Here is a 13,730-nt window from a genome sequence, read left to right as displayed (position 1 = left end):
TACACAAGCGCTTTTTACAGTGGGGTTCATGAAAGCAGAATTTAGCCCAGCAATTTTCATACTGAATGTTTGCATTAGCAAAAGAATTCCTAGACACTACAGTAATAGCTGCACTAGAAAAAGACTGATAATCAGCGGTTTTCAAACTGTGGGTTAGGACCTCAAAGTGGGTCACAACCCCCTTTGAATGGGGTTGCCAGGGCTGGCTTAGACTTGCTGAAGCCTGAGCCTCACTGCCCAGGGCCGCAGCCAAACCCCGAAGGCTTCAGCCCTGTGCAGCAGGGCTCAAGTTGCAGGCTCACTGCATGGGGCTGAAGCCCTTGAGCTTCAGCTTTGGCCCCCCTTGCCCAGAGCGGTGACGCTTGGGCTTTGGCCCCTCCACCAGAGACAGTGGGGCTCGGGCGTGCTCAGGCTTCGGTCCCCTCTCCTGGGGTCGTGAAGTAATTTTCGTTGTCAGAAGAGGGTCGCAGTGCAATGCAGTTTGAGAACCCCTGGATTAGATGAATTAGGTTGATCTGTAGGATATCTCTGGGAGATGTGTGCAAAGATCTGCAGCATTTTCATTTAATCCTGGAATGGATTGATTGATTTATTGCTGCTGCTAAGCTTGAACAGAAAATCAACCTCTGAATCTTTTATTAAAATTGAAGTGATATCAGGTAAAATATTTTGAATTGCAAAAGTTGAGGGTTTTCCATAGAAAACACTGTACATTGCAGTTGTTGTCTCACTATTAAAGCCTTACTTTTGAAATACTAAACTTAAAATTAATTAATTGCTATACTGTCTCAGGCAGACTAAATTTTAAATTGGTTCAAAGCTTTATGACATCCAAGAAATAATATAGAGGGAACTACTGTAAATATGTTTTGTCATAAATAGATGAAAAAGAAGATTTTATCAAATACTGATTTATGATTTTTCCATAATTGATTTTTTTATATATATAAACCAACTTTTTGGTTCCCCTTTCTTGAAAATATTCTTTAATGTTTTACTTTCTATTTCAAAGACTTAAAATTGTGTTTATATAATTTAAGTATATCCTCAGATACTGTACAGGATTAGGTCATTATAAAAACATACAGTAAAGGTTATACTCACTCTTCCACTTATGTGTATATGTTTCTCAGTTATCACCATCACAGAAACTTCTGTCCTGAACAGACTCAGAGCATCAAAAGTATGTTATGTGAAATTATGCCAAAACCCACACCATGTATTCACAGTCTCTAGTCCACCTCCATCTATGTACTGGGCAGGCAGCCAGAGGTAAGGTGTAAGCTCAGTCATATTTCCGATTCCAGTATGATAGTTGTAATCCTTCCTTGCCAGTGCAGAATAAAATAAAAGATTTCATGGTAAACTACTTACAATCCAGTCACAATTTATAGCGAATCATTTGCCTGAAATCAAATTAGGAAACTATAACCATTGTGCACTAATCTGTCTAAACATAAAGAGGAAAAAAGTTCAAGAGTGTCCATTTTATGTATATAATGCATTTTGATTCCAGAAAGTATTTTTCCTTTTTACTATTAGAAAGCGCCTTCTCCAATTCTTCTGGCCTCAGGCAAGTTTCCATCTTAGTTTGCAACATCTGCTTTTAGCTGACCAGACTTTAAAGTTTAAAGCAACAATACAAACAGCTCATTTTTAAAGCTTTTTTTTTTTAGATTCCCTTCCCTAGGTGGCATCTCCCCCAACACACACACATACAAATCACATAAAATATATAGCAAAGCAGTCTCTTAACAGCTCCGAGACAGTTTAATTTTTGATTTCCCCCAAGCCTAACATCTGATCTACCATATGCTTTGAGTCTTTCCAGCTCATAGAGATCACATACTAAGTCACAAACCTGCATGTTTTGGAAATGTGACTAGAAACTCACGAACATCAAAATCTCATGGGTCAGTGATCCACATAACAATAGAATAATACATGTCCCTACCAAATGCAAATCTGTTAAAACTTTAGAAATTCTGTGAAAGTTACTAATTGAGCAAAGTTGCACAAGCAGTTTTTAGATGCAGAAAAACCTCAAGACTGAACTAGGCTGAGAGATACAGGTGTGATATTGCTTGCTCCCTCAGTCTCCTTTGCTCAGCCTTCTCTATGATTTCAGTGAAATAAGAAAAACATTAACCTCTACAATGAATTGCCACTGCCTTCTTACATGTGGTGGAAATTACTATATAGCATTTGATGGACTTAAACCTGTCAAATATTAAAAACACAGTGATATATACTGCATGGTTGAGACTTTGGTTATTGATTCAATCATTTGCAGAAACAGACTCAAGGACTTCCAAAATGTTTACAGTGATCTATAATTTTTTCAATCAAATTCTAAAAGAAATAAAAATAAGGCATATGGTCATCTGATAACAGACTTGGGGAAAGGGAGGTGTGGTAGAGTTCTTCCCATTTTCTCATTTTGCCTAGCATCATGTGCCCTGGGCCTGATGTTGCACCAATATTGTAAACACTTAAACACATCAGTACCTTTACGCATGCAGGTAGTCCAACTGAAGTTACTCACATGCATGTTTGCAGGGTGGGACCTTAAGAGGGCTAAATACAGCTCCCTCTGGAGCCCATTAATTCAGCTCTGTGTCAGCCAGAGCAAATCTCCCAGGAGTGATGCAAGGTACTGTCCTCTAGGAGCTGAGGAAGAACACTGTTTCTTCAGTGTTCATAATCCATGTTTAACCAGGAAGTTCAGGTCCTGAACTCTGATTTCTATATAGCTGGACCAAAATAAATATTTGAATTAATTTATGTTCTCTTTTTCATGACAGAGGGGACAATTCCTATTTTCTAAATTCTTTATCTGTACCTATTTTGTTTCCTTTTTCAGTTTCTCATCTATCCTCTGTCTCTTTTGGGACAGTGTTCTTTCCTTTGAGTGCTTCAACCACAGAATAATCTCCAAGTAGCCTCTGTTCATTATGCAATGATTTCCATAAAACAAAAACAATGCTATAATTATGTAATAATGTTTAATGTTAACATCCTACCTGAAACTCACAAAGCAATAACATCTATGTTCAAGCTAAAATTCCATCCTTACCATATGTCATCATGCCTAAGTATTGTGACACACTCCGTATTTAGAAATATCTGTAATTCTGTACCTAGACTATATGGGGCATATCGATAATATATTTTTAGCCTTAACATCTTTTATACATATCAATCAGAAGCCCTTTTGATGAAATGAGGTATATGCAAAATGGGATTGCATGAAGTATATGTGATGGCAGTATTGTTCTTTAGGGGTATATTTTCAGCACAAGGTGCAAGCCATACCACACCATTCCATTAATTAGCAGTAAATCAATTTGTATAGTTACAGCTACAACCACCGTAATGGAAAATTTACCCAGTAGTTATCTAAATATATTTTGTTTTAATTTTCCACACATTTTTTTAAGCAAAGGATATTTCATTGAGGTCAGATCTCAGTGGAAGCCTTTGAAAGACCCCCGTACAACAAAGAGTTGTTAAATTTTATTAAACATAATTTTGTCTGCTAGATTCTTATCTACATCATATAATGGTGTTCATGGCTGACATCTAGATTCCAGGTGTTATGATGGCTCATTCACCTTAACAAAGCTTTTCTTGTAAATATTATTTTCTGTTTTGGATTAGCAACTATAATAGTGTTATTGAAGCATTGGAATTATTTTGAAATCTTCAACATTTTTTAAAAAGTTAATTTCTATTTCAAGTTTTATTTGTAAATGTATTACAAAGTATGCAGAATTAGCATAGATTTATGCAGAGTTTTTCTCTATACTTTTTTTAATTATGGAGAATTCCAACAGTGATAATGAACAGTAAGTACTTTTAAAGACACCAGTCCTACAATGAGGTCTGTGCAGGTGCTGGGACATAAGTTATTATACCATCTTGTTACAATGTGCTTCTATTTATAATTTCCTTCCAAATTATTTCTCTGGAGGAAAATACCCTCTTATCACAACCTGTCTCAACTCTACTTATCATCTCTCATTCACTGTCAAGTTAGACTCCCACCTCCGATTGGCTTATGATGTCAACCCCCATTGACCACTTGTTACATTTTCAAATATACACCTTTTTTTACTCGTGGGGGGAACTCTGCACCAAAAAAAATAAAAATTCTGCACACAATATTGCAAAATTATGCATATTTTGTTTGTCAAAATGGCACAATATAATCATGTCAGTTTCAATTATTTTGGTAATTTATTTCAAAATACCTGTCAACAAGTAAGTCTGTAACAATACAGTGTGCTGGTGTGCTGAGACCACTGCCTATCTTGTCCATTGTTTCTTGTTAGGGCAGGAACCATCTTTTTGTTTTGTTTTTATAGTGCCTACCATAATGGGCTCCTAGTCCATGACAATGGCTCCTAGGTGCTATGTAATACAGATAATACGTAATAATACAAAATAATAATAATAAATGTTGTATAGCAATTTTGTGCCATATTCAGGTTCAACTAACTCCTTAATTCAGTCCTAGCTTTCAAAGATCATGTTGAGTCTATGGGGACTGTGAAATTGTCACATAAGGTCCTAGAGCAGGGGTCGGCAACGTTTGGCACGCAGCTCGCCAGGGTAAGCACCTTAGCGGGCCGGGCCAGTTTATTTACCTGCTGACGCGGCAGGTTCGGCCGATCGTGGCCCCTACTGGCCGCGGTTTGCCGTCCCGGGCCAATGGGGGCGGCGGGAAGCGGCACGGGCGAGGGATGTGCTGGCCGCGGCTTCCTGCCGCCCCCATTGGCCCAGGACGGCGAACCGCGGCCAGTGGGGGCCGCGATCGGCCAAACCCGCCGCATCAGCAGGTAAATAAACTGGCCTGGCCCGCTAGGGTGCTTACCCTGGCGAGCCGCGTGCCAAAGGTTGCCGACCCCTGTCCTAGAGTCTAGTCTTTCAAATGCTCACTTATATGAATATTCCTTAATCATGTCTTTAGTCCACTTAACTTCAAGAGTGTGAATCAGGTTTGAAAGATCAGACTCCTACTTCCATTCGGTGCAGCATAAAGGAAGTACCATTTTGAAAAGTAAAAAAATCGATAGAACAGGATAGAAAATGGAATCTTCAATGAAGGGAGTTTTTTTGGTACCGATGAAGCTGGAAACGAAAGAGATACGATTATAGAAACCTTAAAATCTCTGATGGATTTCACTATGTTCAGATGACAAAAGAAAATTTCTGAAGTTCTGAATTTACAGTCCTAAAATAAAATTAACTTTTACAATAGATTTTACCCTGTGTAATTAAATTTTAATTTAATTCACTTGCCACCTAAATTCATGACCAATATTGTTGAAAACTACCTTTTAGTACTTTGGGAGGTAATGTTGTCTAGTGGTTAGAGCAGCAGGCTTGGAGTCAGGAGACCTGGCTTCTGTTCATGACATGGTGTGATCTCCAGCAAGCTGCTTAGCCTCTACGTGCATCAGTCCCCCCCCCCCCCTTTTTTTTTTTTTTTTGGTTCTGTGGAGCCTCCATTTTCTTCAGGAGAAGATTAAAGCAAACCTTTTAACTCTTGTTCTTCTTCAGATATCTATCAGTCTCCAATTTGTTCTGGAAATGAACACCAGTCTGATAACTTCTAGAGAAACATCTCCTATCCAGTGACCCTCTTTCTTCTAAGGCCCCATCCCAAAGGGAGATGTAAACTGAACTATTTTAAAACAGTACCAAACGTGGTTTGCTTACCTAGTATTATAGGGTAGTTAGGGTAGAACATGGTTTCTAAACTTTGTATAAACATGGTAGAACCTGTCTACATGGGCCATACAAACCATGTTTAAAGTGAGTTAGCCTGGTTCATGTTTAAACTGAATTTTTACAAGAGTCCAACTAACATGACTAGGGTCCTACCAAATTCACGGCCATGAAAAATGCGTCATGGACTGTGAAATCTGGTCTCCCACCATGAAATCTGGTCTTTTGTGTGCTCTTACCCTATACTATACAGATTTCACAGGGGATACCAGCAAAATTTCTCAAATTGAGGGTTCTGACCCAAAAGGGAGTTGCAGGAGGATCGCAAGGTTATTTTAGGGGGGCCACCCTTACTTCTGTGCTGCCTTCAGAGCTGGGTAGCTAGAGAGTGGTGGCTGCTGACTGAAGGCCCCGCTCTGCAGACAGCAGCACAAAAGTAAGAGTGGCAATGCCGTGCCATGCCATCCTTACTTCTGTGCTGCTGCTGGCGGTGGCTCTGCCTTCAGAGCTGGGCTCCCGGCCAGCACCTGCAGCTCTCCAGCTGCCTAGGTCTGAAGGCAACGCTGCCTCCAGCAACAGCGCAGAAGGGTAGCAACCTCCCCTACAATAACTTTGTGACCCCCTCACAACTCCTTTTTGGGTCAGGACTCCTACAATTACAACACCGTGAAATTTCAGATTTAAATAGCTGAAATCATGAAATTTACAATTTTTAAAATCCTATGACCATGAAATTGACTAAATGGACCGTGAATTTGGTAAGGCCCTAAACGTGACTAAAGGCCTAATGTAGCTAGTCCTAAGACCTACACTTATTCTAGAGACAATTCAGATAATTTTTAGACTCCTATTCATGAAGATAGTCTACTTATTCTGTTGTTGTTACTAGCCTTGTGCAGCGTAGCTGTGCTGTGACTTGTGAAATAAACAGAAACATCATGCCAATTAAATTTTTTTAGGCTGTATGATCAGAATATCCTACAAATCCTTAGCTTTTTTCAAAGTAGACCCATGTATACAGACTTTGTTTGATCTCTGGTTCATGTCAGCCTACTTTTGAAACATTCTGTAACTAGAGAATATTTCTTTATGATATGGTACAGGAAAAAGATTTCTCCTGGTAGTATTTCAGCAGAGATGAAGAAGTTCCTTCTCATCTTACTATAATAGAAAGAATATGAATATTTGGAGTTTACATTTTATAACTTATTTAAGAACTATAGTTTCTATGAACACCAAGAACATTCTCTTAACCAACATATTTCTAAATACAATATTTTCTAATTAAATATTGACTTTTACTATTATAATAGTTTTAATTTTTAAAGTAGATTATAACATCTTTAGGGTAGATACTATGCCTTCCTATGTACAGAACCTAGCACAATACAGACCAGTCCTGATTGGGACCTTTGGGAATGAACACAATGCAAATAGTAAAGAAGAACAAGAATGGTGAAATAAATATTACATATCCTTGTGGATGAGGGGAAGGCTGCAGAATATTGTAATATACAACTCCCATGATTCTACACCAGATATCAGAAGAATCAACTAATTACTTGTATATAATATATTTTACTTAGATTGCTGAATTACTACAATCTAACATGATGTGAGCCCTTTAAAGGAGCTAGGAAACTGGGACTCAACACTTTCTGGTTACTGTGTGCATTTAAACTGTTTTTCATCCAGTTGGAGAAAGAGGAAGTTCTAACTGGGAAAGTGGACATGCTTCATCTGAATGGGCATCTGAACATGAGATCTGATTTGCCCCTAGAACCACCTATGTCATAAATCCCATTCAAAAGAGGAGGATGAATCAAATCATTGTATCCTCCAGACATCCTCCACTGGCAGGGCTTCTGTGCTGCCACAACTGTAAGCTAAAGCTATTCTGTAGCAAAGTCCAGAGGGAGGGTGGAAGTGTAAACACTGTCTGCCCTTTCACAGAGATGAAGCCCTTTAGTGGATCCCCAATAACACATGTGGGTGCAATTTGCCCCTCTGCTCCCCTTGGGATTGACCTAGCTCATGATGTTATGGAAAACTCTGAATTTGTGAAGTGCTGAAGCCAGAGCCACTGTAACCTACAGCTGTTCTGAATAAAGCAAAAGAAAATTGCGACATCTGATCAAAAGAAAACACTCCATAATACAGTGTTCCAAGCTAGCCAACTACTATAGTGTAGCCAGCAAGTTGACTTTTCAGAAATCCTTTTTCAGTTGCAACAAGCTGTTTACATTATAACACGCACAAGAATGAGATTGACTAATAAATGTTATACGTTGAGTACTTCGTCAGCTTTGATGAGTTGCCCTTATCAGCATGCACAAAGTTAAGCAATTCTGTTGTACAAATCATGAAAGCATTTGTGCAAAATATTTCCTTCTGCCTTAGCCAAAGCCAGTATCAGTGTAACTCTAATGTGTGGTTGTATTTCAGGCCTGAAACACCTCCTGAAACAAGTGTAACTGAAAAGTGAAAATAGTCATTTGTTGCATCTTACATTTGCTGATGCAGCAATTTGTACAAATGTTTGTTCAGATGTTAGATGGGACACCTGGGCACTGTACAGGTTCCTACCTGTAGACTTCTGCAAATGAATACAGAGAAATACACAAAGAGCACTGGAATAAACAGTATTGGAACCCATACATTTAAAAAACTGTCTGTCACCAGATGGGCAAGTTCCAAGCAAGCAGCGGACTCGTTCTCATCTGGGAAAATTCCAGATTAAAAGACAAAGGCAATAACAGAAGCTTAGGGACTTCTCACTAAACAGAAACATTTGAGTTCAAATTCCAGCTATGCTTTTAGCACAAAATGCTGAAGATAGCTTACACACACACACAACTTATCCTCAAAGTAGCACACCTGTGTTTGTGACAGCAAAGAACCTGAAATATCAACATGTTGCAAAGAAAGAGAGAAACTTCTGTCATACTAAATTTTTGATAAAAATGGAAGAAGCGGCAAGGAACACAGCTAAAGAATGTGGTACGTTGACACACTACCAAAAGAAACAGAGTTGGAAAAGAAACACTTTTATAACAAGCTGACTGCTGACAACCCTACAGAAAGTAGGTGACAGCATTTCAAAGTCAAGACATTCTACATACTTGTTGATGTGTTTACAACACAGATGAAAGAGCAGTTTCAAGATTTCACAGAGAAATGCCGGCTGACACCTTTGACGTTGATAAAGTTATGAAAACATTTTCTACTATGAAACCATGAAGAAAAACTTTGTAATTTGCATACTCCATCCAATACAGCTATTCACTAATCAACTCTTCAACTCCTTCACTCACTGAGCAAAGACTGTTACATCAGTCTGTATTGCTTAGTTAATAAGGATACTAAATAGAAGACTTTACATAATATTTTCCAAATATATTAAGAGAGATTGTGAGTAGCCTCTGGAATTCTAATCGGGCAGCTATGTAATCTTGGCTAAATCACATAATTTCTCTGGATTAAATCCTGGCACTACTGAAGACAATGGCAAAACTCCTATTGACTTCAGTGCTGCCAGGATTTCACCATGCATCTCTGTTTCATCATATGTTAAATGGCATAGTATTACATTCAATGTGTGCACACATTTCAGGGATGTTATGAGACTTAATTAAGTAATGTTTGTACAGCACTTTGAAAATGTAAATGTTATACAAGTACTGATTATTATTATTAAATCCACTATGAAAATAGTACCTCATATTTGAAAACTGCATATCCCAAATGTGAAATTAATATACCATTTATGTAAATATATATAATGTTTATGTAAATTAGGACACAATTAACAATATATAACTGATCAGTGCAACTTCTGAATACATGCCAAATTGAAAGACTTCTGGTCTGATATCAGAAAATGTATTCCATTGTTTTATATGGATATACATTCCAAATGCCTATTGTGATCATGTTAGTAAAATGTTGGCCTTTTTAGAATCCTTGTGACTACAGCCAATAAATGTACTCAGTCAATGTGCGTCCCAATCCAGCTCCCAAGGAAATCAATGGAATTTGTGCTATGAACACACCAATGGGAGCAGGAACTAGTTGTCTGGCAACAAAAATAAACACCCTTTCTAGAAATGTGGTTCAAAATAATAATAAAATAAGAAAAATTGAAACACCAATTGTCTTTGTTAGATTGAAAGTATTATTTGAACGATCATTGAAATAACTTTTATAGTATGAGTTGTAGGCTTATTGTCACCCATAGCTTAAACTACTACAGTTTAGTTGTTTTAGTCTGTATATCAGATTTCTTCTTTGTTGCTGCTTAAGTAATAAAATATTCTCTTTATATTTAATGTAAAAGGGCCCAACCCTCCATCCCTCACTTAGATAAGCAGTCCCACTAAAGTCAGTGGGCAAAATTCAGACCTGCTGTGTGCAGGGATAACTAAATTGATTTGGTCTCTGGGTCCAATCATACTCCCACTATGGTCAATAGAAGTCTTTCTCTTGAGTTCAGTGAGATTTGGATTAGACCCAGAATGAGAGCCAAAAAGGCCAAAGCAATGTTTTAAAGTGGAAAACATATTTTATTCATGTTCAAACAACTCAAATTTGGACTTTATTTAACTATCAAAAATATTCATATTTGACATGGAACTAAGCATGAAAAATTACTGTCTTAAATGAATGTTTCTGTGAATAGTATTAAAAATAGGAAGTTAAAAAAGAAATGTCAGCTCAACCTTAATTATAGCATCACTGCAAGCACTCCTACATAAAACAAAACAAAAAAAAGAATTTATTTATTACATTTATTTGCCCCTGAATTTGTTTATTAGAATTCTTTACTAGTTATTCCCATTCATTTAAATGGTTTTCCATATGTTGATGTAAATCACTTTCTAATCCTAGAATTTCAGTGTCTAGTCCAGTGTCTCCATCTCTGCTCCTCTTGAAGTGATGACAAAATCTGTGGATATATAAATCAACTTAATACATTTTTTCTCTTTATCTCTTGTCATCTCTCCCTCTCCCCCTCCCGCCCTCTTGCTTTTCTATTGTTCTTTTCCTTCATAGAGTCACAGTTTAAGGCCAGAAGGGACCATTAGATCATGTAGTCTGACCGCATGTATATCACAGACCATTACATTTCACTGTGATCTCTATAATGAGCCCAATAACTCGTCGTCTTCTCTCCACCCTCTCTTCTTTCATCCAAATAGTGACCTTTAGCCTATATTCTAAGTATATGAAGAGGCTTCGATAGCAGAGGGATTTAAAAGAGCAACATCTCCTTGGACAACAGAAGTGGCAACAGCAGGAGAATCAGGGAAAACACAGTGTTTGGATAAATCTCTTCTGAGAAATCATAATGCCAAATTGTTCCTCCTACCTTCTACATGCCTATGGAGAATATTTATTCATTGGTGAATGAGGTACAACATAAAATTCACATTACAAGTTGGCCATCAATATGTAGATGGGGTTTTCTGCATTCATTTGTAATAAAAAAGTAAGGGAGTGAGCAAGAGAAACTCAGGAAATAAATGTCAAGTCATAAATGCAGTGTTCATGCACTTTTATAGCACTTATTTATGCTTCTCCCAATCTGTGCACCTCATCTGGAAGCTTTGCTCCTCAGTTTAGGCCCTACAATACCATTTTAAAACATAGAAGAAAAAGAGACATGACAATAATTGAAATGAAGTTGTGTGACCTATCATCACAACTGTGGCCATGATATGCAACAGTGATCATCAGTTCAGAGAGGTGGCAATTGCCCAGAAAAAGAGCAGAAACACCACAGGGAAGATAGGAACTATCAGCGTAGCTGCATAGGCCCTTAGGGAGTGCAATCCAGAAATGATCATGCCAGACAACTCTGCCCTTCCTGAAACTGTGACAGTACCCACATAGGCCAATACCCATGGAGGATCCTGATTCCAAGACTCCTATTGAGTCAGAGGTGTTACATATGTCAAAAGTAGAAAATATACCATTCCCCAGACTGGCTCACTACTGTGGAGGTTGGGGAGGTGATTAGTACATTTGATAACGTGTTCCAAAAAGGCTTATGGGGAAGCCACAATCGTCTTTGATAGAGCATTATATTAGCAGTAATTTACGAAGCAGTTTTTTGTTAACTTACTTGGAGATTGAAGGTCAAGCGAACATTGTAGCATCTGACTCTTCCTGTCTTACAAAGAGATCATGAGACATGCCCCTGGCAACAAATACAGACACAAAAGCATAGCAGACTATATAGTGGAGACATAGAAATGTAAATAATATTTTTTCTGCATGTAGAGATTTAGAAAGTTGGTCAAAATAAATTTGCAGTGTTTTTTTCTAGGAACAAGGAAATGGCAACACAGCTACAGAAACCAGATGGAAGCATGACATTAATTTACTGCGCATATGTAGCCACCTCCTTTTCCATTAAATAAATAGTCACTAAGATAAACAGCTGTACAGGATGTCATTAAATTGCAAGGAACTTCAAAGACCCTGGCTAATTTCTTGATGATTGGTTCCTCACTTCTCTGATAATGTAGTGTTGTTTCATAGTTAACTTTCTGTATATGTTTGCAGTTTGAAAAAGCATTATAGCTAATAGTTGTATTGCTGTTTTGCCAACAGGCCCAGAGACACCAGGATCCATGGTAGAAGAACTACCAAAGGACCAAGATTAAAAATACAAGGAGCCTAACATTGGTAGAGGAACAGAAACATGCCCCGCAGTGCAGGTTTTTATTGTGGACCTCCGCCCATAGCAGACCACTTGCAACTGCACCCTCCCCCTTAGCACTGCAACCCTAATCCTGGCATGGTGCACAGAGGAGGCTGGTGTAGGGGTTGGGCCTGAGGCTGGAATGGCTCCAGTGTCCCATGGAGCTGAGGTCTAGACAGCCCAACCTTTCATCATGATGAAGGTCAGGCAGGCCAAATCTGAGCAGCGCTGTGACTCAGTGCTCCAGGTTTCAAAACCACTTGCTGAAGTTTGCCTGCGTCATGATGGAGGGTCAGGTGAGCCAAACCTGAGGGTGCTGTGACCATGCGTGCCAGGTTGGCATGCCCAGTGCAGGGCACCAGGCTCAGCCCCACAGGACATAGGAGCTGCTAGAGCCACTGCTGCAGGGTGAGTCACAGACACAGAAAAAAGTCACAAGAATGGCCATACTGGGTCAGACAAGGTCCATCTTGCCCAGTATCCTGTCTTCCAACAGTGGCCAATGCCAGGTGCACCAGAGGGAATGAACAAAACAGGTAATCATCAAGTGATCCATCCCCTGTTGCCCATTCCCAGCTTCTGGCAAACAGAGGCTAGGGACACCATCCCTGCCCATCCTGGCTAATAGCCATTGAAGTCACAGACAAATGGGGAAAACATACTACCTGTGACTTTTTTTCATGTGACAAATCTGTAGCCTTAATAATAATACATGCTTTCAAGCCACTCAGAGCCCTTTAAGTTGTGTGGGCCCCTGTGCATCTGCACCAGCTTCACTGGCTATTCTTCCACAAGTGGAATCTAAAGTTAAGTTCCAAAGTTCATATTTAGGCACCTCTCGGATTTTCAAAAGTGCTGAGAACCCAACACAGTCCTCATATACCTCATTGTGAGTAGTAGAGTGTTTAGCATTTTTGAAAATCAGACAGCTGATTAACTATGGCCATAGGAACCCACCTTAGGATCCTATTTTTGCACATCTTGGGCCAGCTGCTAATGGGGATAGAAATTTGAGTTTCACCTTTGATGACATCTTGCATAAATTTAATGATACTGTCATCTTCCCTCACTCTGAAAAAGACATTATAAATGATGGAGAGGGAAAATGAAAGACAGAACATGGCCCATCCTCCATCCCAATATAAAAATACTTTTATTGTTTGGGGATTGGGGTAAAGCAGAAGCTGGTGACACACCAGAACCACCATCAACATACTACATTGAATCATTAGTACTTCTGAAACTGGAGAAAACTGGGTATTGCATAAAACTAAAATTGATTGTTAGAGAG

The 13,730-nt window shown here is 38.8% G+C and overlaps 1 protein-coding gene across 1 annotated transcript in view; it reads left to right on the top strand.

Moving 5' to 3' along the window:
• The first annotated feature begins 8,728 nt into the window (after positions 1-8,728).
• The window catches only part of LOC112109880 (cell division cycle 7-related protein kinase), a 62,841-nt gene continuing 57,839 nt past the window's right edge, over positions 8,729-13,730 (top strand). The window contains exon 1 of the mRNA XM_024204600.3: positions 8,729-8,816. Coding sequence (XP_024060368.2) covers positions 8,729-8,816 — 88 coding nt within the window. The remainder of the gene's footprint in view (positions 8,817-13,730) is intronic.

This window comes from Terrapene carolina, unplaced genomic scaffold (genome assembly GCF_002925995.2).
Source record: "Terrapene carolina triunguis isolate 2854851 unplaced genomic scaffold, T_m_triunguis-2.0 Scaffold211, whole genome shotgun sequence".
Lineage (NCBI taxonomy): Eukaryota > Metazoa > Chordata > Testudines > Emydidae > Terrapene > Terrapene triunguis.
This window is presented reverse-complemented; position numbering and strand designations above follow the sequence as displayed.